At 34.6% G+C, this 27,377-nt stretch overlaps 3 protein-coding genes across 4 annotated transcripts in view; 2 read left to right on the forward strand and 1 right to left on the reverse strand.

The window, feature by feature from the left end:
* rk (rickets) overlaps positions 1 to 27,377 on the reverse strand; it is a 667,150-nt gene that overhangs the window by 348,698 nt on the left and 291,075 nt on the right. The gene's annotated exons all lie outside the window — the stretch shown is intronic.
* LOC137239138 (acetylcholine receptor subunit alpha-type acr-16-like) overlaps positions 1 to 27,377 on the forward strand; it is a 283,317-nt gene that overhangs the window by 17,825 nt on the left and 238,115 nt on the right. The gene's annotated exons all lie outside the window — the stretch shown is intronic.
* NimC4 (Nimrod C4) lies at positions 805 to 2,402 on the forward strand. Its single transcript, XM_067769288.1, has 2 exons — positions 805 to 2,016; positions 2,085 to 2,402. The coding sequence occupies exons 1-2, from the start codon at positions 996 to 998 to the stop codon at positions 2,156 to 2,158; spliced, it is 1,095 nt and encodes a 364-aa protein (XP_067625389.1). The 5' UTR covers positions 805 to 995; the 3' UTR covers positions 2,159 to 2,402.

Genomic DNA, 27,377 nt, shown 5'->3' on the forward strand with positions numbered 1-27,377 from the left:
AGACCAAAGTAGGCTTTTCGAAAGCGGAGATATGCCTGCTTTGGGACATGTTGCTTTGAAAATTGTTCCAATAAAAACAGGTACGATTTACTAGAAAATGATTTAAACGATATTTTAGACCCCTGTCGATAGCACCCTGTCTAGGAAGGTTAGCCCGACTGGAGATTGGGGTGCTGCGCAGTGGTACATGCTAAGATTTCTCTATGGGAACTCTGAAAAATTAAATTTCATTTTTTTATTAAATTGAATTTGTTTTTAAATATCCAAAATCGATAATGCTTTAGTTGTCAATAGCACATATAAATTTTGGTTCGGGTTGGAATCAATTAAGGCTTATTGCACAGACAAACTTTAACCACTGTGCGAACCCCCATAACCGGTTCCAATCAGGATTAAAATTGATATGTGAATTTGATTTTAATGACCACCCTAACTCAAATATTTAGAACATTACTAGCAAACTTAAGATGAATCAAGTTACTAATTTTGTAACATTTGTTAATACAAAAGTCTTTGTTTTTTATTGTTATCACAAATTGATAGTAGAAAATCATTGAAATGAAATCAAATTTCCTGCAGGGCGGCTTAGGCTATTACTGTGATCTTTTATCGCAGCACTGGCTTATGCGCATTAGTGTGAGTTAAGCCGTATAAAGTGTATACAAAAACTAAATAATTATTGAACTGAACTGCCGATAAACAAAGGTCTTTACCATACATACATATATACATACATATAAGCACGAATATGCAACAGAGTGTAAACACAATTTAGGATACAAGCACATTTTGAAATGAATCAACGATCAGTTGGTGTTGAGAGTTCGATACGTTCAATGAGTAAATAACTACGCTCTGTGTAATAGTGCACACCAAAAGAAAGGATTTTTGTAAATTTAAAAGAAAGTGGTGAATGAAAACAAAAGCAAAAAAGAAAAGTTTGCTGTTTGGGTTTCCCAGATTTTTGAGTGAATGAACAAAGTTTTATCAAAAAAATGCTACAATCCAGCCAACTGCTGCTGTCATTCTTTTTGGTCTATCAAATCTCTATATGGCTTATCAGCGCCGCCGATATATCTGCTGAAATGAAGGGAGAGCCCGCTGATTCCATGCCTATTAACTTTGATCAAAAACACAATTATTGTCTACGAAATGTCACTTACTATGAGGAGGTAGCTGTGAATAAAACACGCCAGGTAAAGGATAAGCAAAATTTCATTAAAAGAATGTTTAATATTTCACCAACCTACAAAACACAACATTATGTCGTAATGGAGAAAATAAAACGCACGCATCTCGTGAATGAATGCTGTGAGGGCTATACCATGGCAGACAATAAGATCTGCAAACCCCTTTGTAAGCCCGCCTGCACGATCAATGCCTATTGCCATGCACCAAATGAGTGTCGATGTCGAGGCGGTTATGATGTTATTAAAATTAATTCAATCGATCATTGCAGTCCACGTTGTAACTCCGGTTGTCCATTTGGGGGTTGGTGTACGGCACCCGATGTGTGTAGATGCGCACATGGTTATCGTTCTGTAGGTGACACTTGTGTACAAAAATGTGATGCTGATGATGTCAATTGTGAGGGTGCAGAAGATATTAGCACCGAATCGACAACATATGAAAGTACAGATTCTACGCTTAGTTATGATTCAAGCACAATTGATATTACCATTGAAATGGAGGCTGCGATGAGCGAAAACAATTTTGATAACGATTCAGTGGTTAATGCTAGCGTAATTTTTCCATCGCAGAATTGTACATGCAGCGGTAATGCTACTTGCCAAGTAATTATTGGTTGCACTTGTCCTGAAGGCTTTATAGAGACAGAGAATGGCGTTGAAGATTTTGTAACTTGTGCACCAGTCATTTGGCAAGGTGAATTATTGCTAGATGAAAGCAACTCAAATGCATTCCTGATTATTGTGGGCATGGTTGTTATTATCAGCACTTTGGCGTTGTTGGCGCTTAAGCTGTGGCGTCATCAACGCGGCTCGTTGGATGTGGAGGGTAAATACATAAAGTTTTTGTGACTTTATAAATAATATTGAGAATACATTTTAATTTTTCTTTTACAGGCAAAACGGATATGTGCTGTAAATATGAAAAAAATAGTGCCAGTTCGGAAAGCGGTCATGGCGATATGATTTAGGTGTGAAATGAATTTTAGTTTTTTAAGTGATTTTTTAAGTATGTGCATGTGTATATTATAGTATAAGTTGCATAAGCTTTAAGTTTCTTACTATTGTTTATAATAAAAATTACATTTATAGCTATTAGTATTTTTTACAAAAACGAGAAAGTTTACGTAAGAGTAGTAATAAGTTTTTATGTTAAGACGCGCTTAACTATTGCTAAATATAAATAAATTTTGCTCAAAACTTACTATTTTTCATACAAAATTTTATGAGTATTTTAAATTTCTGCTGTATTGATATTCCAAATAACTGGCGAATATAGTGAAAAGGAACCCTCTTAATCGATGGCAGTTGTTTGAAATTGTTTTCTCCTACACTAAGAAAAAACATTTATTTTAAATGAGGAAAATTTTAATTTAATGAAAAAGAATTTCTAATTTCTCTACACAATTTTTCACTAATTTTTCTTAAATCTTCAATGTGTATGAATATTTTTCACATTATTTACATGTGCGAGTTAGCTCAGTAAAAAAGAGCATCGACCATAAAGTTGACTACCTCGGCTAGAAATCCAAGGCCGTGAGAGATACACAATTTAATTTTAAAATTTTTTTCACAAATTTCTTCATTTTTGAGAAAATTAATCCAATAACCAAGAAGAAAAAATATTTTAATTATTTGTAAAATTACTTGTCCAGATTTAGGGAAGGAAACAAAAAAACAAAAAAAAAAACCAGCTCCGGAAATTTTAGTACAGAAATTTCCGAAAAAAGTGAGGCCTCCTTATGCAAGATCAGACACAAAATAAACACTTCTGACCTTTTTTCGATTTTTTCACCAGAATAAAGAATTTTCTGCTAAATAATTGAAGTTCTTGCTTCTTTAATTTCTGCATTTTCTTTTTCTTTGTAACACAAATACTCTATACAAGAATTCCCTCTATCCATCAGTGCGACTCAAATAAAATTTCTTTTAGAAGTTTCGAAGATAAGCGCTTTTGAGTTGACTAAAAACATAAATAAATTAGAAGAAAACCGTTACCGCAAATTGTTAAATTGTTGTTGTGAAGATTGACATTGTTTCTTACATTAACAAAAGCGAGTCGAAACGACAATCATAACGACTTGGGAACTCCCTAAATATTTGTTAAATTTCATTCGGTACAAAGCCACTACTTTTTTCGTTGTGTTTTGCGCTACAAATGTGTTTCTAAATGTTTATACCAATAAACAACTAATAAAAAGTTTTCGACAGTTTCATATATCTAATTTGTACTTTGATTTATCATTTGAATAGGTTTTGAGCGGCCTTGGAAAAAAATATTTTAATTCGTTTCTTTTTCAGTCGTGTTTGTGATTCCTTTGAGAAATTTTAATTATATAAATTGAGAGCCAGTGTAAATATTATATGAAAATGTGCCTTTAGAATAATTTTAGTTCTAAAAATGTTCGTTGGGTATCTAATTTTTTCTACGACTTAGAACGCCTGCTGCGCGTGCATATCTTTTTAAAAGGACATCATTTCAAAATAACTTTCAAATGACACAAACACAAGTCACGCTTTAATTGAAAACACATTGAACAAGAAACCCTAAATTGGTGTCAATTAATACGAGGCAAGTACCTAACTTGTAGGAAATTTAAAGGAGTTTAAATGCAATATAAAAAATACCAGAAGACGAAAAATTGGTGAAAAGTGTTCTGAATAGTTTTAGCGGAATATCATTCAAATTTCCATTAAAAGAAAGCACTGGGTGAATCAATGATTTTTAAACAAATTTTGTTGATAGTTTTTTTACCTTAAGTCATGTGATTACTAACTATTAACATAGTGATCGAAACAGATTCTTTCAAATAATCATGCTCTTACTCTGTTCCTAGTGGGTATTTTTTTCTTCTCATAAATCCCAGATATGTGCGCATATGAGATAAATTGTAATTGTAAACAGATTTTCTGTACCCTCGGTGCAACAAGTGATAAAAGTAGCATGAAGTATGTGTGTGTGCGTGTATTTTATGTGAAAAATATAGAATGAAAAGACGACTACCTAGAAGACACTCCCTAAAAAAGAACATACAGCAAACAGAACACAATACTTAAATTTATGATAATGGGCATTTGTATGAAATCCATATACATATGTACAGATCTATTTAATATGTTTCTAGTGGTTTGGGTGCGAAGTTCAATAATCAATGATGGAATGCACTTCTTAGCTATTTATTTAAAAAATGTCATGGCAAGTTGGTTTACAAAAACTTGCCTGTCAATGCCTTATCTTTACATTTCTCGATGTAAGTATGTATCTGTACGTTTTCCTTTATTAACTCAGAAACTACCTGACCGATAGAGCTCAAACTTGTAGTAGCGATGATCATAAAACCAATGTTTCAAAAAAAGAAGATATACAGACATTTCAAAAACTTCCTTTATATAACTGAACGGATCATAACGCAGCGCAGATTGTGTCTGGAATTTAGCTAATTGTTCAACTATATTCGGAAAATGCGAAATTAGCAAAATTTTAAGGATCTAAGGCGTAAATTTTCCGTTGGGTTAAAAATTGTTCAATCTGTTTTTCCTGAGTTCTGAGCCATGTTCCAAGTCATTAGCTTAATAGAAAGTCTTATGAAATGTATAGCAGTATTCCACCGCTCCTTGTAATTTTTCTATATATATTTAGCAGTGCGCTCCTTGCGGGTTTTCTGCTTAAGTTGCATTATCTCGATATTCTGAAATATGCACGTTTCAAGGTAGTACATCGAAAAGAAAATTTCTTTAGAATTGATCCAAAGATTCACCAATTTTCTACGAATTTCCCAACAAAAGTGCAGAATTTATAAATTTCTTCACGATCTTGCACATATAAAAATTGATCATGTCTTCAGGCACTTTAAGTTATATGTGGGGCGTTTGTGCTTACTACAAAAGCAAAACACCCACCCCTTAATAAGAAAATTCTCTCTTTCTATGCATAAAGCAAAGGAATTGCTTTAGAGCTTTCATAACAGCGTCACTATGAAGTCATACCTACGTTGTGGGTTGGCATTGGTAGTGCTGTCATTTTTAAATTAATATTTCAGCGCGATAATTAGATTTTTTAATATATTAAGAATATAAAATTGTTTCTACTTTAGGAATATCATTTACCACTAAAAGGGCGCAACTTGCCTATTTACATATAGATTTTGAGAATTTAGAGTTTTCCTCAGCGTAGTTTGCATTTTAAACCGAATTAAATTAAAAAAAAAAAAAAACAAGTAAGGAAACCTAAGCTCGGGTGTAACCGAACATTACATACTCAGTTGAGAGCTATGGAGACAAAATAAGGGAAAATCACCTCGTAGTAAAATGAACCTAGGGTAACCCTTGAATGTGTTTATATGACATATGTTTCAAATGCGTGGTGTTAATGAGTATTTTAAAAGGGAGTGGGCCTTAGTTCTATGGGTGGACGCCTTTTCGAGATATCATCATAAACGTGGACCAGGGGTTAATCTAGACTTTGTTTGTACGATATGGGTATCAAACGAAAGGTGATAATGAATATTTTAAAAGGGAGTGGGCCTTAGTTCTATAGATGGACGCCTTTTCGTGATATCACCATAAAGGTGGACCAGGGGTGACTCTATAATGTGTTTGTACGATATGGGTATCAAATTAAAGGTATTAATAACGGTTTTAAAAGGGAGTGGTGGTAATTGTATATGTGAAGGCGTTTTCGAGATATCGACCAAAATGTGGACCAGGGGGACCCAGAACATCATCTGTCGGGTGCCGCTAATTTATTTATATATGTAATACCACGAACAGTTCTCCTTCTAAGATTCCAAGGGCGTTTGATTTCGCCCTGCAAAACATTTTCATTTTCTTCTACTTAATATGGTAGGTGTCACACCCATTTTACAAAGTTTTTTTCTAAAGTTATATTTGGCGTCAATAGACCAATCCAATTACCATGTTTCATCCCTTTTTTCGTATTTGGTATATTATTATGGCATTTTGTTCATTTTTAATAATTTTCGATATCGAAAAAGTGGGCGTAGTAATAGTCGGATTTCGGCCATTTTTTACACCAATATAAAGTGAGTTCAGATAAGCGCGTGAACTGAGTTTAGTAAAGATTTTTTTTTTTGCTCAAGTTATCGTGTTAACGGCCGAACGGAAGGACAGACGGTCGACTGTGTATAAAAACTGGGCTTGGCTTCAACCGATTTCGCCCTTTTTCACAGAAAACAGTTATCGTTTTAGAATCTAAGCCTCTGCCAAATTTCACAAGGATTGGTAATGTTTTGTTCGACATATGGCATTAAAAGTATCCTAGACAAAATTAATGAAAAAGGGCGGAGTCACGCCCATTTTGAAAATTTCTTTAATTTTTGTATTTTGTTACACCATATCATTACTGGAGTTGAATGTTGACATAATTTACTTATATACTGTAAAGATATTAACTTTTCTTTTAAAATTTGACTTAAAAAAAAATTTTTTTTAAAAGTGGGCGTGGTCGTTCTCCGATTTTGCTAATTTTTATTAGGCGTACATACAGTAGTAAGAGTAACGTTCCTGCCAAATTTCATTATGGTATCTTCAACGGCTGCCAAATTACAGCTTGCAAAACTTCTAAATTACCTTCTTTTAAAAGTGGGCGGTGCCGCGACCGTTGTCCAAAATTTTACTAGTTTTCTATTCTGCGTCATAAGATAAACTCACCTACCAAGTTTCATCGCTTTATCCGTATTTGGTAATGAATTATCGCACTTTTTCGATTTTTCGAAATTTTCGATATCGAAAAAGTGGGCGTGGTTACAGTCCGATAAAGTTCACTTTAAATAGCGATCTGAGATGAGTGCCCAGGAACCTACATGCCAAATTTCATCAAGATATCTCAAAATTTACTCAAGTTATCGTATTAACGGACGGAAGGACGGACGGACATGGCTCAATCGATTTTTTTTCGATACTGATGATTTTGATATATGGAAGTCTATATCTATCTCGTTTCCTTTATACCTGTACAACCAACCGTTATCCAACCAAAGTTAATATACTCTGTGAGCTCTGCTCAACTGAGTATAAAAGAGGTAGTAAATAGAGTGGCTTTTAATAAAGGTCAAAAAAATTTTAAAAATTGCTAAATCCAATGAAAGGTCAATATTTTACCCGTGTAGCTAAGTTAAAGCCCCGTCACATAAGCAGTTTTTCATATAGATACGTTTAACTCAATCTTATGCATTATGAGTAGATTGCACGTACTTTTATCCAGTGTCTGGGTTCTGTTTATCACGTTTTCTTTAAGTTTAGACAACATAAATTTTTTAGTTTTTAATTTATCTTGGGGATGAAGTTTATTTACTATAAGGCATATGATGTACTCTTTTTACCTTATTTTGAGGTCTATCTGTCAGGAGTGAAACCAGTATCCTTATTGTTTCCCACTGCTTATTCGAGTTTTTACAACATTTTGTTTTCAGTTATGTCAAAAGACAGCATTTTAGTCTTCCTCATATGTGAATATCATTTACACATATGCCTTTCATTAAGATAAAAATGCGTTTCCGTTGCAAAAATTAAATTAACGAGTTCACATATTTTGCGGCGCAACAGTGCTTGCTTTTTCTTTGTTTTCCCTAATTTTCTTTTTATATTTTCCTTTCACCTTACACTTACTGTTTTAGTTATCTCATAATTTGACCTCAACCAAATAAGTTTAACTTGAACTGTGTTTGACTAGTAAGAACAGCAACAAACCTGTCATACAGCCATACATACATACACAATACACCAACGACCTCTGCTTGACTTCAGTACGAAAACATATTTCATCAAAAGAAAGTTCTACAGCATCCCTTAGCTCGAAAACTTAAGGGCTAAATAAATTTTAAATAACGAAGTAAGTCCATGTCCTTGGGCAACTTCCCGTGCTCAGCAAAACTTTACGAGCAGTACACATACACACATACATAAGCGATATGCAACTAACGAAAAAATGAGAAACGAACATCAAAACCAATGAGTGAAGCTACCTACATTCATTGTAAGCGGCAAATTTGAGTTAAAAGACGATGTGGATGAACACGGATTTGTAATTTGGTCACATCAGCTGTGCTGTGGCGGCCACCGTGGTGTGATGGTAGCGTGCTCCGCCTATCATACCGTATGCCCTGGGTTCAACTCCCGGGCAAAGCAACATCAAAATTTTAGAAATAAGATTTTTCAATTAGAAGAAAATTTTTCTAAGCGGGGTCGCCCCTCGGCAGTGTCTGGCAAGCGCTCCGATTGTATTTCTGCCATGAAAAGCTCTCAGTGAAAACTCATCTGCCTTGCAGATGCCGTTCGGAGTCGGCATAAAACATGTAGGTCCCGTCCGGCCAATTTGTAGGGAAAAATCAAGAGGAGCACGACGCAAATTGGAAGAGAAGCTCGGCCTTAGATCTCTTCGGAGGTTATCGCGCCTTACATTTTACGGCCATAACCGTTTAGACGGTTAAGCGCCAATTAAGTAAGTAAGTAAGTAAGCTGTGCAAAAGCTCGCGATATGGGCGGTGAGAAGGGATGCATATATATGTATATTTTATTATTTTATTTTCAGTCAATATGAATGAATTCGTGTGCGTAAAGATGAAGAAAACTATGCTAAAGGCTGTCATATCAAATTGTTTGCAATCGTGGGTTTACACAGAGTTATTACTCTCAAAAGCGTACATAACTGGTAATATTTGTATGTATCTAGCTGTGTAATTTTTTGACAAACTTTTATTGCAAAAACAAGTGTGAGAAATAGAAGGTGACATAATTGGATTGAGCACGCAGATAAGTTAAGAAAAAAAAAACAAGAAAAGTATTTTATAAGAAAATTGAAGAAAGAAAAATATTGGTTGTTGTATTTTTTTGACAGCTGAGCAACAAGGGCATTTTATTGTTGCCGAATATAATAAATTTGGGAAAAATTATAGGCTTTCTTTTGCGTATGCGTGTTCTTGTGTAAAGAAATTCACGGAAGGACAACATAATTCATTATTTGCGTGGGAACCAAACACGTTCAATGTAGCGATTCCTTTCCTTTGGCGGCGCAGGACGCATTTTTCCTTTTAATTTGTCCCTTCCTTCGCATTTCTTGTATGGTGGTTATGTCAGCATTTTGACCTACGAAAGTACCAATTGGCCAAGTATCTGTATATTCTTTTGAAAAAGTGTAGACATTTAGGGTATACAAGCGACTTAAATTGTCTTTAAATCAATTTTCGATGTCGTCATGGGAAACAAAAGTTCTTTAACTTTTTCATTGGAAAAAATTTTTGAGAGAACATGGCAAGATTTGAGTATTGAACCTCGTACGAGACTCTTTTAAAACCTCCTATCAAGACCGAGTTATATAACTGAATGAAGTATAACCCTTCGAAAGGATTAAGACTGAGGGCAATCGTGCATACGATATGGAGTACCACCCTAATGAATATTAGCATGTATTTTCTATTGGATAATGTGAAAAAATTGTACAGGACATTAACAAAGAAAACCTGTAAAAAATGCCTCATCGCGACTTAAATGTTTCCATACATTCTTATACAGTTTGAGATTTAGCCTAGAATAACTACTAAACGAGTTCTGTTGGCAAAAAATATTTTTGGAAATTTTTTGTAGACCGTTCAATTTCCTATATCATATGTGTAGCTAGTGATTTGCGTGATAAAGGTTAAAGCTCTGGTCACTTTTTTAAAGTCTTAAAAATTCTCCATACGATTTGTATAAAAAAAAAAAAAAATAATGGAGAACTTCTAAATGTTAAAATAAAAAGCTGAAATTTTTACGATATGACAATTTTCTCAGTCCAGGAAGCGTGCTAAACGTTGAAAATATTCCACGTTCTCTAAACCTAATAGTCCACACTCAGAGAACGCACCACTTACCCAAGCAATTTCTTTTTGATCTGATCCTGTTGGCGTTAAACAACAGTTAAATAAAAAAAATGTGTATATTATGCATTCAAAAAAATTGCGAGGTAGACACAAAATTGCTGTTTTTTGTTTAAAAATTCAATTTCAATATTTTTGTCACGTGAATAAATTTTATATTTAAACACACATGGGTTTGAGTCATGGTGGAATCACCAGGTGAAGTAAATAAAAAGAGATAGAAGATGTACGCTATCTGAAACCAACGGTCAGAAGAGGGTAAAATGTTTACCCGCTTTGGAAAAGTAGGAGTAGAAAAATAAATGCCTTGCTACGAAGGCCATTACAGACTGTTTTTTTCAGCATATCAGTGCAACCTAAAGCCAAGACAAAGGGGATGCACAGGACCAATGCGAGCTTATATTACTTTAGGCATCGAATAAAATTAAAAACTTAAACTGCGTTGAGTAGTAAAATTCAATAATGCGTCTAAAGTAAATTGATCTCAACTTCAACTGCAGTTGAAGCTTTTATCGAAAAACCGGACATATGTGTGAGAGGTGTTATCCATTATATAGTTGAACTGTAGGAACTTTGCGCACTTAAGTGGGTTTCGGGTTTAATGAAAAGTTTTACAGTCACACTTGGAAGTGATCTTAATACTTTTAAATGTGTTTCGATCTCTAAAAATCCATTGTTCTTTCCATCTGCTCTGTTGATTTGACATTGAGAGTCGGAAGTAAAACATATGACCTTCTAATATATCATACAAACTTGATCGGAAGATCTCCAATAAGCTCTTAACAGTTAATTCATGATGTATTACTAATGTTCCCAAGTTATTATTTACTAAAATATGTCAGGGGATATAATAGGAGTCGGCCTAGAACCAGAAGGTGCTAATCCGATTGAGCCGGATTCATATATTCTAAATTAAAATCTATAACTGTAACATTCTTCGTATCTTAGTGGTCTAATTTTTAGGCCAAAACAACAATAGTGAGTAACAATTTTTGGTAACTGTATTTAGAAATCCATTGCTTTAGCGAAGTGTTTACATAAATAATGTGTAATACGACAGTTTTGGTGTTCTTGCACATTTCTCGAAAGTCTTCAGTAGCGCTGCACAGGCGAAAATCCTTATTGAATATGACGCGAATTCAAATAGTTTGTTTTAAAAAAGACCTGTTTCAGTTTTTTTTGGAACAAATTAAACATACTTATATAATAGAAACATCAATAATATGAACATAATAGTTAAGCACGACCTTAATTATGGAAGCCCACACCAAAGATACCCAAATATGAATCTCTGTAATTAAATCCGGTAAAGGTCCATCGATATTCACCTACTGGTTTAGATGAAAAAAGTAATAAAACTACCATATCTTACTCCTGAAAAATGCAAAAAAACAACACTTTTTCGGGGACAACATCGGTGGAAAATTTTCAGATAGCCGAATTACAGAACAAAGAAGAATTTAGAGCGAGACAATTGACGGCTTACTTCACTTGGTTATTCCACCATGGGTTTGAGTAGAGAAAACGTAGAAAGTTTTTCACAAACGTATTTTGTTGTTACGTTTAGAAAACTGATTTAAACTTAACTTTTAAAATGAAAAACTTTCTATATTTTCTATGGACTCCAAATAGAGATAATATAATACAAAAAGGAAAAAAAAAATTGTTTGGCTTCCCTCATGCACATACAGATGTTCGTTTATTTCTAAAGAGTTGTCTTAACAATGAGTAATATTTTTGAGGGTGTATACATTTATATGTGCTACATATGTAATATATATGGCCTATCTTTCTTCAAGCACATTTTGAGCTGGGTCTTGTATTTTTTTGCTTATCTTAATATTTTGCCATTCATATAAACAACGCTCATAAGATTAAAGCGCTTGTTTTGATAGTGGAAGAAAGTATTAGAGAATTTGTTTGAATGTATTTGTAATTGATATATTTGTAGTTGCAGCCTCTTTGCAGTGAATGCATGTATGTATGTACGTATGTGCAGTGTTTGCCTTAGTAAAAATGTCTTTATGCTTTACTTACATCAACAATTCTTATCTTTTTATTAATCCCTTGTTGCTTTTTGCTGTCGTACGTGATTTAGATTTCCCAGTTTCATTTTTTGTTTTCCTTTCATACCAAAAATGTTTAAATTTGATTTAATTTATACGGCGCGTTGAAAATTTTGTTTTATTTTCTGATCAAAAAATCACGCGCTACTCAAGAAAAACATCTTCTATTCTTTGAAGCTCCATGCCGTATATGTACTAAGCACATAAATGGCTACCTCCCTGATCTCTCCAATTTTTTCGACTCGCGAAACCTGGCATTATCACCGACTAAATCCTCCGCGACCTTATTTACAACATGGACGTCCCAAATGTCGACCAGTTTGAACATCCACTTCGATGGCACTACGCTACCGACTGTCCTACACCCCAAAATCCTGGGTGTGACGTTTGATCAGGATCTAAATTTTGGTGAGCAGCAGCCGCAATTTTACCGAAAATCCAGAGCCGTAATAAAATCCTCAAATCCCTTGCTGGCAATGATTGGGGAAAAGACAAAGAAACGCTCATTACCACATGCAAAGCTATTGTCCAGCCGACTGCATGCTACGCGTCCCCTATATGGTCGCCAAGCCTAGAAACTACTCACTGGAAGAAGCTACAGGCCTGCCAAAATACTGCTCTCAGAACCGCCACAGGCTGTCTTCTTATGTCCCCAGAACATCATCTACATAATGAGGCGAGAATACTCCCATCAGGTAGAGAAATGAGATGCTAACCAAACAGTTCCTGTTGAATACCAAGACATCTGATTTATAAGCCAATACCGCCTAGGAAGGAGTAATCTCCGTAAGCATTATGCCGTATGAAGCAAAAAGCACTAGCAGGTCCTCAGTGAAATCCACAAACAGGCGTCGGATCTTTATGCCAGGAATTGCCCGGTGAATCCAGTACTTAAAGAACAGTATCCAAAACTTGCGGATGAGGAACCCATACTCCCCAGGGAAACGCGAGTAACTCTAGCTCAACTTCGTTCTGGATACTGTAACAGGCTAAACTCTTACCTATCCAGAATCAACCCCGACATACAAAATGTATGCCCTGCTCGCAATGTGTCCCCACATGACACCAACTATCTCTTTAATTGTAATGTGGTCCGCCCCTGTTGAAACTGCAAGTTTCCTTGGACTCCCGTTAGAGGACATTGATGACAATTCGTGATCGGTCGCACCTATTAGGTGGGGCGAAGCACTGCTAAAACAACAACAACAACAACATATATATATTTATGTAGGCAATTAATATGTATTCCTGAGTTTTGGTAATAAATGCATTGGAAATTGCTCTTTGATATGAATTTTTTTGATGGTGCTGGGGATTGCTGTTACATTCATTTGCTTCGTTAACATTACCACACAGGCTTTGAGGACTTCCATATTTCCTCTTTATGAAAAGAAATCAGTTTCACATTTAAAAATAAAAATATGGCCAATTGCCATAAAAATAAGGTTATTTTCGCAAAGGTTAAAACAGCGAGACCAAAACGTTGCTGATGAAGGAGTTACTCCCGAAATGGATTTATAAAGTGATCTACGGCAGCCGTCTTAAATTTTTTTTCTTTTATTCTTATTAAAACATTTATCGCTGAAACAAAAGGAAAGAAATATGTAGCAATATAAATAAAAAACTAACATGCTTTTCTAAGGCCTTGAGCTTGATTCAATCCCATGATCTAACAAAACCTTATCACAAGGGAACATAGGTCACTAAGATTTAGGCTCGGTACGCGGCATTGCATTTTTCTGAAAAAAAAAAAAATCACTTCAATTCCTTTTTCTTCTTACTTTAATATACCAATTTCTTTGACGATTTGCTGTTGTTCCTTAAAATCAGCTGCAAAGTTTTTCGTATTGACTAATCGTACCTATACCCACACTGTACTTAAAACAGACACTCGCAGACCACTCTGTCTAGGTGGCATGATTTTCTGCAAAGTACAAATTGCATATCGTTAGCTTAACGTGAAAATGTGCTAAGTCACTTTTACGAATTTTACAGGAGACGAATGAATAATTTTTGAAATAACCTTTTTTTTTAAATCTGTCAATGGGGATACCTCAGTTACAATACTTTTGGATGTAGAAGCTTTGAAAAAGATAAATAAAAATCATGTATGCTAACTCAGCAGCTATTTTATGACTTAGCACAATTTCTACACTGAAAACAAATTTTTTCTCCTGACTTAGCAATTTTTAGTCAATATGTTTCCCCATCACTCCTCACCTTTAATGATTGAAATATAACACTAAAACTATATATTTCACAAAAAAATCTATTTATTTGTCGAACTATCTAACGGTTCTGATCTGGACTCTTTTGGCGGATGGTGCGCAGACAATAATTGATTTTTAAATTCAAACAAATGCTGTGTTGTGTCTTAATCAAAAAAAAAAAAAAAACTGCTACACTTGGGTGTAATTTTTGACTCCAAACTCTCTTTTTCTAGTCACATTGCCTTCGTTGTTTCAAAATTTGTTGCAATGGTTGGGTTCAGTAGTGGTCTTGGTCAGAAGTGGTCTTGAATATTGCTCCATAATATGGAATCCTTTCTATGAATCTAACTCCTATAAAATTGAGAAAGTTCAAAAAAATAAAAAAAAAAATTGCTTTACGTATGCTTCACTGGCCAGACGGCCTCTCATCATATACCAGCAGGCACAAATTGCTTGGTCTTCAGGTTTTGCATGACAGAAGACATCTCACTCATGCTTGCCTATAATGTAATAAACTTTAGCACGAATGGCTCTGATTTATCTAATATGTTCATTCCATATATTCCACTGCGTTATCTTCGGCATAGTAGATTATTTATCGAAATAACTCATAAAATGAATTATGCTATGAATGAAACCATAACTAGGACTATACATCTAGCAAATCGATTCATTAGAGTTATTAATCTTAATAACAGCTTATATAAGTTTAAGCTTGAATTGTTTTCTAATTTTAACTAGTCTCTATGAAAGCATGTAGTTATCGACATGTAAGAATTGAAGTAGATTATGGTCAGCGCAAAGCATTTATCAAACACCGAAGGCATGCCTCAATTGGGTGAATCAAATTTCGAGGGGTTGTGTTGTGCAAGCCTCTCAAGAGGGTTGCCAGCGCAATTATTAAAATATATACTCGTGGCGTATCATGTTTCATTGACAGCCGAGGCTCTGGCGACCCCAAGCTCCTCATGGAACAAGGGGGTGGGGAGGGCGGTAAGGCTTAGAAGGTTTAATGTCTTCATATAAATCGTTCCCGAGATGGTCGGGCTGGTACCTTAATTGTGCTTTGTACCGGATCTATATACGGCAAAGGACTATCAACATCGGTAACACTCCCCAAAGCCTTCGGGGGGGGGAGTGTCTTCATCGTTAAAACAACAATAACAAAGCATGCGCGCACAAAGAAATGACTAGTAATCAGATTGATATTATTGACAGGTTGACTTAGCACATTTACACATCATTGCATACAGCACGTAAAAATGAAAAATAAATTTTTTTTTTTTTTTGTGATCGATGTATTTTGAATTCGGTTTTAAAACTGCATTAAAATACAATTTTTCAAAAAAAGTGACTTAGCACATTTTCACATTAAGCTAACGATATGTGTGTATCCTATAGGCTCTCTTTTTGGAACACATAAAATTAGCTATATCTGCGCAAGATGAATTGGAGTGGAAGTGGAAGGGGGAGTGGGAGTAAAAGGCTGGTGAGGGGGAATGGAGATAAAGGGAATAATAAGTGGAAAGGGAAGACAAAAAAGATGGGAGAGGGATAAACGGTGATACGGCGAATAGGAAACCACTTTCTTAATAGATGCAAACCAATTTTTGGGCAGGACAACGTCTGTCGGGTACGCTGATATCCTATGAGGTAAAAAGAGAGAAAGAGAGAAATAGGAAAAGACAAAGTTAAAAAAAACGCATTAGAGAAAGTAAATTTGAAGTTCGTTTAGTGACAGTAGAAGGTATAGAAGAGGATAATAGATGTAGGGTAAGCGTGAGTTATGTCAAATAAAGGAACACAAGATGTAGTTTTTAATTATTTCCTTGAACATCTCAGTACAGCAGTGCGGTATAATATTATTTGCCCAAACTGTTCAAACGCTAGTTGGAATGTACAAAAATCGCCTTATTCGCATCGTATTTTGTTTGTTTGTATAAGCGTTGCAACATAAAAAAAATTAATATCTTTATATTACAGCATCCTCTGCATCAAAGCTTATTAAGTTTTATTATGTTTGCCTAATTTAACTCTCCCACCAACAAGGGGCTTTTGAATTCCTCTATATTTTTATCATTCCCCTTCTTGCATGCCTTCGTTTTATTTTGCTAGCACAAACAATTCTAAAACATAATGAAATTCTCAACTTAAACAAAAGATAAATAAAGATGTCTGTGCTTTCGCTGGCACAAATAATCTTTTTCTAAGCATGTCTGTAAGTAAGTAAGTCAATAAGTAAGAAAGGATGCTCAAAAACAATGGAATGCAGAGCCACAAAATGACGCGAGCGCCCACCAACGCTTCGCCGCATTGCTCTATTATTGCACTTTTTATTATTTTGACGCGTTGACGCGAATCTTCTTGTTACTCCTTCGCACACACATGTAAAATATAAATATACACATATACATTAAATTTCCACACATTATGTCTCATGAACGACTTTTGTTTGCAATTCTTTTCGTTTCGTTTCGTGAGTTTTGTTTAAACTTTTTACTTTGTTGCATTTTGAGGTTCTTCCTTATTGCTTACGCTTTTGTATGCCACAAACAATGAGAAAGAAAGTTTATTATTTTTTTCTTTTACAAGGGCGCGTAATTTTAAAATATAATTATAAATAGAATACATGTATGTCTGTATGTATGTGTAATAGTATATAAGTATGCTCATTGAATTTATATTATGAAGTGTGAGCTTTCCTTGAAACTCCCAAATACTTAAATTTTTGGTGTTTCCCAGATTGAGCAGAAAATTTGCGTATCTTCCATATTCACTGCCTTTATATGAAGTCAATTTCTTGCTTCTATTTCCAGTACAAAGTTGTAAAACCTTATAATGTAGTTTTTTGGAGTCCAAATTTAAATTACGTTCCATTGAAACTTGAAACATTGATGAGAATGCGGTGAAAATGCAACCTTAAAGAAAAATAGTTGCAAGGTTACTCGAAATTGAAAATTTCATGTTGAACTAAGTTGATAGAGCCAGAACCAACAAATGCCCGAGCAAGCAGTCGGTGAAATTACTGTCACTGAAACGCCACCCTGAAATAATCCGACAGCAGTCCCGGGGAGAGAAACGGTTCCAGATGGGCTGTATTTTAGTTCTTGATATTAGAGAAAAATTATTAAATTTGCAGACGGAAATGGTTACTCGGACATTATTCAAAATTACAATTTCCATCTGGAATATTTTTCGGCGCGTTCAACAGAACTTGATCAGTGACTTTGGAGTATGGCACTCCGTTTGCTTCTGCTCTTCAGCAATATGTCAATATCATTTATAGGGTTTTGATAAAATGGGACATCATGCTCATATTGATTTCTGTTGTTGTTGTTAAAATAAGGACACTTGCCGAAGGCGTTGGGGAGTGTTATCGATGTTGATGGCCCTTTGCCGGATGCACATCCGGTACGTTTCGGTACCAAGCCCGACTATCTCGAGAACGATTTGTTATGACCACATGCGACTTTCTAGGCCATAGAGCCCTCCACTCCCTAGATCCATGAGGAGTTCGAGGTCGCCAGAGCCTCGGCTGTTAATGAAACAGATGTCGCCACAGATAGGTGAGGTTTACATTTAGGTTTGTAGAAGCTATATATTGCGCTGGCAACCTGAAAGTGTTGCGGTACACAACCCCTTGTATCTATTTGGTATTTTAGTCCCCTCTTACGACAGGCATACCTACCGTGGGTATATTCTAACCCCCTTACCCGCTGGGGAACATATTGATTTCTACACTTTTTTGTTATTCATATTTTCTAGTTCACGGACACACTGTTGATGCGACGGAGGCGGTTATGGAGCTTTAGGCATTCATCTCAACCCGCAAAAAAATAATAGGCGTGGTCTTTCTCGGTGTGATAGAGGCGTGAATATTTTAATATTTGTTCAGAATGTACTAACAAAAAGAAATATCTACATTTGGTTATCTTTACTGCAGCAAGCGGGTGGTTCTATTTTTTGGTCTAAATTTGCCGAATTGGTCCCACTTAAGATCTGGTTTATCTTGGCTTTTGCATTTTATAAATTTATTCATTGAGACGTTCAGAGTGCTCTACAAGTGAGTACATATCACTCAATGAAACTCGAGATAAAATTCAATTAAACACAGAAAAATGGGATTATTTGCTGAAAAAATGCCAATCTGGCTTGAATATTTTCTTCATAAAACTAACTTACATTCGTTTATTGGTGTGCCCCGTCAACGCCGTCCACTCGTTATGTACTCCTCACGGACTGCTCGCCTATACCCACTCACGCACTTCAATTCATATGCTCCACTTACCACTTTAAATTCCATTACACTTAACTGTATCTCGGCCACCAGCAGCACTTCACTTTTCGCGCTACAAATTGCCCCTATTTCTTTATCCTTTGTAAATCCCTACATGTCACCCTCCTTTCGGTTTAAACCCTTGCACTATGCAGCGGCAGGTCATCTCTCATATTTATTTTTATTTTACGTATTTAATTGCTCAAATTAAATTTTCAACTACCTTTCGCGTTCGCATTAAAGGATCCAATGGACAGTGGCGAATGTTCTGAAAATTTCGCTTTGAGCATATTTTCTGTATATCTTGCATGCTGGTGTTTTATTGGCGCATTCGCGCGTTCCCGTTTCAGCGCCACCTCGCTGCTTTATTCCTTCATGAGGGAATTTCATAAATTTTATGAGTCGTGTTTATCGTCGCTATCTTATGTGCGCTTTGAGTTTTGTTGACTTTGTTTTTTTTTTAATTTTGGTCCGTAGCTCTTCTGTTGCAGGTGCTTCTGCTGCATTTTGTATCTCCTGAGAATTACAGCTTTAAGGCAGCGCGCACGAGTTTATGTTGGGTCTTGACTAGGTCACGCTTTTGCTTTGGTGATGATGTGGAGTAGGCTGTTGCAATAAGGGGCGGGGGGGGGGGGGGGGGGGGGGCTGGGGGGCTGTTGCATTTCCCTTGCAGTCAAGCGCTGTAATCTGATATGAATTTGTAGGCACATTTATGTTTGTGTATGTGTTTTGATGTGTTGTAATAAGTAAATTATGTGTATACAGCTTTCATTTAATGCTGTTAAGTATGTCAATTTCCATAAACTTACTTACATACATATTTACATAAGGGTGATTACGTTCAAATTTTGAAGTTTTTAAAATTAAGTAAGTTCCTAAGTTCCTAAAAAAAAAAAAAAAATTAGTTCCTTACGCTTGGCAGAAAGCTATGGCAATAGCCTCCATAAGATTAAGGGTAACTCGTTTGGGCATACAAAGGTTGCCACGAAAAAAGGTATGCACTAACTGCAGCGAACAGAAAAATTGCGGTTTTTATCAAATTTTGTAAATTAAATTCTCCTTTTCTTTATTTCGATATTTTAGAAAAATTCCCCTATGAATTTGGTGACTGAAATAATACAAACTTCGTAAAAGTACGGAAAAGTTCGGCGAGAATTTCCCACTTTTTATTTGGAGCTCTTTAAAGCGTTTTAGATAAGTATTTTTGTAGCCCAAAAAATTTTTTTTGAAGTTACAAAATTCATAGAGGTGTTGTTAAAACATCGCAAATAAAACAAGTAAAGGTTTCCAAGTTCGGGTGTAACCGAACATATATACTCAGCGTGAGCTTCAATTGTACATTTGTTTTCAGATAAATTACTTTTCTACATAACACGTGGCACCGCCCGTTTAAAAAAAAAATGTCTCCCCATTTCCTCTTACAATAAAACTTGATAAGTGAAATATCATTGATTCAAAACTATTTTTTGTTAAGTTATAGCTTATTATTCTAGTCTGCGACCCTTTTAAACTTGTTTTATATCTAAGTTGCCGTGGTCTTTAACCAATCCCGTCCATTGTTACCAGAAATATTTTCTGCTATAAGGAAAATATATGTACCACATTTCATTACGATATGTTAATTTTTCTTCGAGTTATGGCTCTCGAAACATAGAAAATAGCTTACTCATAAAAGGGGCGGTGCCACGCCTATTTTTTTATTTTAAGTTATTCCTATTTATTGTTATAAATCCACTTGGGAAATGAAATACCATTGATATAGCTTATTTTATTCGTTCACGACCCTATTAAAAATATTGTCACGAATATTAGCAACACTAAGGGATACTATCATCTCAAAGCCGATGCTAAGCAGTGACTTGTATGCACATCATTAAATCAATCATTATGTCTACACGCAGCGGAGAAGATACGCACAAACACATGCAGATATCTTATCTGAGATGCTCCCAAAAGTATGCAATTATAATTGTGCTCACATACACGCGCATATGAGAAGCTATAAACGAATAATTTTATAGTTGATAACCAACTAGTAAATTCTAGAAATGGAAGCGCCTAGAAGATGCGAAATAAATTACAGAGTATAAAAGGCAGCAACAGTAGAGGCACGGCAATCAGTTTTTAAGACGCTATCTGGCGAGCAATAGTAGTGTTATTGTGAAGAACTTTAATAGAGGCCATTTTGCATTATTGAATAGTGGAGTTATTTATTCAACAGTTTGGTGATTCGAACTTAGCAGAAGGTTGCAAATAAGAGGATTTGAAGTAAATTCGTTACAATATTTTATATAAAAGCGGGCGTGGTCCTTAACAGATTTCGTTAATTCTTCTTCGAAGCAATCTTTATATTAAAGGCAACCTCTCTGCCGAATTTTGTTACGATGGGTTTAACAGTTTTTGATTTATGATTAATAATATTTGTAAAATTGATTTTATCACAAGTGAGCGATGCCACCACGCCCATTTTAAACTTTTTTTTCAATTTTTATCAAGAGTCTCAATATCAGTCCACGTGTAAATTTTCCACATTCTAGGTGTATTATTTACTAAATTATCAGGTTTTTTGTGTTTTCCAAAATTTTATATGAATAAAAAGTGGGCGTAGTTGTCATCCGATTTCGCTCATTTTCAATACCAATCTATTCTGATAAGCTGGTGTACCAAATTTGGTGAAGATATCTCAATGGTTACTCAAGTTATCGTGCTAACGGACGGATGGACGGACATGGCTCAATCAAATTTTTTTCGAAACTGATGATTTTGATACATGGAAGTCTATATCTATCTCGATTCCTTTATACCTGCACAACCAACCGTTATCCAATCAAAGTTAATATACTCTGTTTTCATTTCGTCGCGGCCTTTCTTCGCCTAGACAATGTAGGTAAGAAGCGGTACAAGGGAATGACTTTGAGAAATTTTCCCTTTTGAAGACTATAGCTAAAGTTGATTCGAACAAATGAGGCACATACGACTGTAAGGCGAGGTGAATTTCACGGGAGCTATTATAGCTTGAAAAAGCCCCCTGTCGGTTCCTGCTATTATCGGTGTATCCTACAGTGGCCCAATACGCAGCCTAGTACCCATATACTAATTTTTTTGTTGTCTCAAGATCAGATTGCTCTAGCTGGCGATTAACTACATATAATCCTAACAGGCAAATTTGAATAATTTTAAAGAATAGTAAGATATGGATCGGAGACACCAAACTGACGTAAGTTGACTCCAGGTAGCAAACTAGCTTTTGCATTCTGGTAGAGAGCAGCTGCGCAATCGCTGGCTGCGAATTGTAATTTTGGGTCTTTTAAGGTTGCCAGAGTAAGGCACCCACTTCCACTAATTCCATTTTTTTTATGCAAAACGAAACTTACGCAAAGCCGATGAGCGAAAAATATGCCAAAATATGTCGCGTGCAGCCTGCAGATAGCCAACAGGTGACCCCTACCCACAAAAACCCTAATGTAATATAGTGAACAGTTGAAGGTGTCAAATGTGCTTATTTTAATTAGTTGAAGATGGCGAAGAGACAGTTGGTGTGAAAGTTCTGTGTAGAGTACATCTGGTGTGTGGTTCGTAAGCATCTTCTTGACCTTTTTACGTCTTTAATTTAATTGACTTTTGTTTGTGGATACACAATCCCTTTGATGCTCAAACTATGACTGCAATAACCACTCATCAACTTGCAGTCAATTCAATTTAGGTATTTAATTATAAAATCTGAAACTACCTATTGTTGGTCTCATGGAAGACTAACACCAATCAGTATGGGAAACTGGCAAATTTCAATCATTTATTTTGAAGGCTAACTAAACTGAAATGAGCAGTACAATACGCCTTGCAGCATTTTAGAAAATATGTAGGTAATTAAGTTATTGCCCCTTTTAAGTTATAACATTACATAAAAGGATTCAGAAAAGACATCAACACTTAAAAAGTCACACCCTAGTATACACATACATGCGTATGTGTGCAGGTAGTAAATACGCTCTAGTAGATAAGCCTCAAATGCAGTGAAAATGCGTAATAAATGCATTTTTCAATTTCATGAATTATTAAGTGTGGCTATAATGAATGCAAATGAGTGAAAATGTGCTCAAAAATCGTTGGTTCGTAAATTATGAATCGCCATCATTTTTGCAGCTTAACGAGGAAAACAAGGAGCAGAGGATAGCATGTCTAGAGCAATGCGGGAGGAGCTGCAAATTACTTTTAATTGTGATATGAAAGACTCATTTAAATGAGCGGGCAGCCAACAAATTACATATCTTCCTGGAAGTTATAACATAAATAAGGATGGATGGGTTGAAAGGAGTTTATACTAGAGGTAAACGAGTAAGCAATTGAAGGGCATGTGCAAAACTTTTTCTAGTTTTTAAAATAAATTTGTAATATTATTGTTGAGCCAAGGATTCATGTTTAACTTTTTGCTGCTTTTCGAGCTTGCACATAACAAATTTTCAAAGCAAAATTTTCCGGATTTTTTTTTTTTTTTTAAATCAATTCATAAATGTTTTTGTCAGGTTTTTGTCTGTGTATTCATGCCATTTAATGCAAGTAATCAATTATGATTGAAGAGCACATTTTTGTTGATTTAATTAAAATTCCTAACTTTATTTGAGTTCAAAAATGCATGCAACTCATATCTGCCACAGCATTTACATGAGGCTCATTGCTCATAAAATAATTGTCTGCAAATAATCTGGATCCTCGTTAACCCACAATAGTGCTTAGTAAGTACGTGAGTATATTTTAGTTGGTGTCTACTTTATCTACAGATTTTTTTTACAAGCTAAGCGCACATCCAAATACATAATTACACATACACACATGGACACATGAGTCAATGTATGTGTACTTATTAGGGTGGAACCAATTTGCATTCTCTCATACTGCTGGTACATTGAAAATGTTGTTCAGGCTGAAAATTAGCTTAAAATTGCAGCTTTTGTTTGCAAAGTTTAAAGAGTTTTATCGCGGTTCTCGATTTCCTATATATATAAGCTACATAAGCAATACTAAGTTTTATGACCTTACATTCCAAAGTGCTCCGATTCTAGATATCACCCCCCATATATATTGAAATAGTCTTAAAATTTTTAAGTGCACAATTTTAGCCCAATCAAAAAAGATTTATAGGGTGCGCAAGGAGCTTGAAATCATAAAAAGAGCGAAGTTATACACTTCTTTGGTCCACTCTAATTAATTAATGGTCTCAATTGTTTTCAATAACCTCCACAGATTTTGCTTTCAAACGCATTTAAAGTTACAAAATATGGTCAAATCATAAAAAGGTTGTAAAATAAAGCTCTCAAATGCGCACAAAAATATCAACTTTTTTGTATCATCAAGAAATAAATTTATTAAGAAAAAAATTTCCACCACCTTCAGAATAATGACTCACTTTATTTGGGTGTAATTTTTATAAGCACCTGAATTGCTCAGATATGAGGCAAATCCTTACAACACTGGAATTTTGAGTTCATGATATTTACCTATAAAACATACAAAGTTTCTTCTTTCCTGGTTTAGACCGTAATTCTTCTAGTATTTGTGAATACAATTTTGCTTTTTTAAATTTTCAGATCAAATCAACAGCTATTTTCGAAAGAATAATTTGGATGTTATGATACCCTTTTGAATTGATTGAGAGGTTTTTTTGAGCTCTGATTCTTACATATAAATAAATATATAAATCGATGCAGCTAAACACATGCAAATTATAAAAGTTTTTACTCCCCCAAAAAAGGCATTATTCAGTTTCTCAACAATCACTTCAATTTAGTGAGTCATATGAAGCTATGTTTGTATATGTGAATATATCGTGCATCACTAAATATTTGTTGCATCGGTAATTGGCAATTGTTTTTTGGTGTGATTTAAAAGTTATGAAGGTTATAAATTTATCTATAATTCATAGACTGCATCAAAAAGCAGCTAAAACTTTATAGATGAACCTCATGCATCAAGGTTCAGTATAAATTAAAATAGCATAATTCATCTTCAGTTTTTTTTATCCTTCCCGCGAAAATAAATTGCATGTAATTTATTACGTACTACAAAAGTGAATAAAAAATATTGCTTCCGTTATAAAATTTGATATAACGTTGCGCGTTTCATATTTTTGTTGTAAACGTTTCCTTGACTATAAAATCATAAAAATATATAAACATGTAGTTTGCAATACATATATAAATACAAAATTGTTGACATGAAACTGCATTATTAATAATTTTATATTGATATTACTAAATGCAGTTGATATCAGCAGAAAGTAAAACAATATCAAAGAAGAATCTGCTTAAAAAGTAAACAGAAAAAATAACAAAAATAAACATACATTGATATGAAAGCCAAAAACTAAAAAAAAAAAATAGGTTTATATAGAGTTATGTACAGAAATGCGAGGTCACCTAGCAGCTTACTGGAGCAAGTTACTGGACAAAATATTTCAAATTGCGTACAACAGATCAGTAAGCTTGAGTTTTTTCTTTTTTTCCATAGCACGAAAAGGCCGACGTCTGAATGTACTCGAAAACATGCGCCACAAAAATTGATCAAGGAAAACCACCCGCTTTTCTGAATATACATATAGCACGCACGCATATACATACACAATTTTTCGTTTTGACCGAAGATCGCCAATATCTGTTTCCGAAGCCAATATATTAGAATTAAACAGATATAAGATGATGATTAAATAACCGTTAAATGCATGCATTGCTAGTTTCTGTTTCTCACGGAGAGCGGCCATTTTGCAAGCATAATAAAGGGAAGGTCAGCGAACGACAAAAGTCGATTAACAAAAAAATATTTATCACGTTCTGTCAAGACGTTGATAAATGTTAGCTTACGGAGTTGCTGTAAACGAATAGCATATGTAACTGTGAAGAATAAGAACCGAAAGAAACAGAAATTAAAAAAATTGGAAAGGAAAAAAGGAAAGCCATGGATAACAACAACATAACAACCTTTTTCGGATTGTTGTCGACGGCTTATGGGCGTGTTATAGATTTATTGTTATCGGCTAGTTAACGATAAGGGATAATAAATTTCTTAACGAAGAGTTACCGGTCTGTTATATCGACTCGTTATGAAAACGTTATAGACTTTTTATAAAAAATCGATTTGTAGAAAAAAAAAAATATAATAACAAGACGAAAATCAATCGGTATTCTTTGGATAGCAAATCCATAAATAATCGATAGCCTTTCGATAATTAATCCATATTTTGTCGGTAACCTTTCTAAAACAAATCGATATATTTTCGATTACAAAACGATAACTTTTCGATAATAATCCAACACCTCGATAATTCTTTGAGTACAGTTGTTATCGATAAGAAGCCCGATAGCTCGTCGATAAAAAGCCAGTAATAACAAATACTAATATTGACAGTCCGATAATTTTTCGTATTCATAAATGTGAATTTTAAGAACCCTGCTAAATGATTCCATGTACAACCAAAATGACGCCGAAATAGCCGCTAACATAATCTCGTAATCGAAATGGTACCGAAATAGTCTTAAGAATATTCTATAGGGACCTCTAAATAGTTCCGAATTAATTCGGAAATAATCGTGCAGATAATAACCAAAAGTTCCTTCATATATAATATCATATTCCCGAATTGATGAAATAGTACCTAATACAGCTCTGAAATGATCTCAAGATAGCCCCAGAATGATATTAACCTTACGACAAAAAATGCTCGAAATGATCCCAGCATTATCGTTGAACAGTTCAGATATGATCTTAAATTTATCCTTCCAATAGGCGCTGTATGACCAGAAAAATGTAGGATCAGGACGAGATGAGAGAATATTCCCGATTTCGGTTTTCGATGCTCATGGAATGCCTGGTTATGAACATATGTATATTAAATGGGGTTCACTGCTACAATAACATATGTACATACAACTTTTTTCAAGTTGTATATTAAAAAACCGTATGAAACAAAATAACACAATAAAAATATCGAAGCACAACGCTTACAGTGCGATCTACTTGAAAAAGCGACAATCAAACAATAAATTGTTTACAATTTTATTTAATAACAAAGGCATATAAATATGTATGTATTTGTATCAATATGTTTATAAGTAAACAACAACATATAATAAAACTAACAAACTCTTACACATAAAATAATTGTATAAAAGTCAACAATGCGACGAGTCTAAGTGGATTGTCACAAGAGTAGGGGGAAAAGGATGAATTAAGGCAGTAAGTGGCTTTGTTCTTAGCGCAGATAAAACGAAAGGGTTAAATAAATAAACACATTTTTATCTTTTTTGAAAGCAAATACTAAATATGTACATAAAGAAAAGTTATGAGTATATGAATTGAATTGAATTAATCTGGTTTAGGATAATTATTTAAGGATATGAACATAGTGCGAGGAATGATTTATTGCCTAAGCCTTTGGATTTTTGTGACCGAAATAGGTCTCGGAAATGATGCTTTGGTCTGCTCTGTTAGATTTAGCATAATGTAAACTTAACTTTACGTTATTATAAGGACCATTACGCCACAATCGTATATTTTTAGGTTCATACAAGATCTATTGCCAGGGCCAATCTTAGATAATTTGTGAACTATCCGTGAATAATTTTGTGATAATTTTGTAGTACAAATGTTATCATTCCGGTAATATTTTGAGTTCACTTTGAGTTTGTTTTTCCGTACTTTTTAGAGATAAGTTTTGAAATATATTTAGAAACATATCGGGACTTTCGGGAAATTCGGCACTATTTTATTTCATG

Source organism: Eurosta solidaginis, chromosome 2 (genome assembly GCF_040869045.1).
Source record: "Eurosta solidaginis isolate ZX-2024a chromosome 2, ASM4086904v1, whole genome shotgun sequence".
Classification (NCBI taxonomy): Eukaryota; Metazoa; Arthropoda; class Insecta; order Diptera; family Tephritidae; genus Eurosta; species Eurosta solidaginis.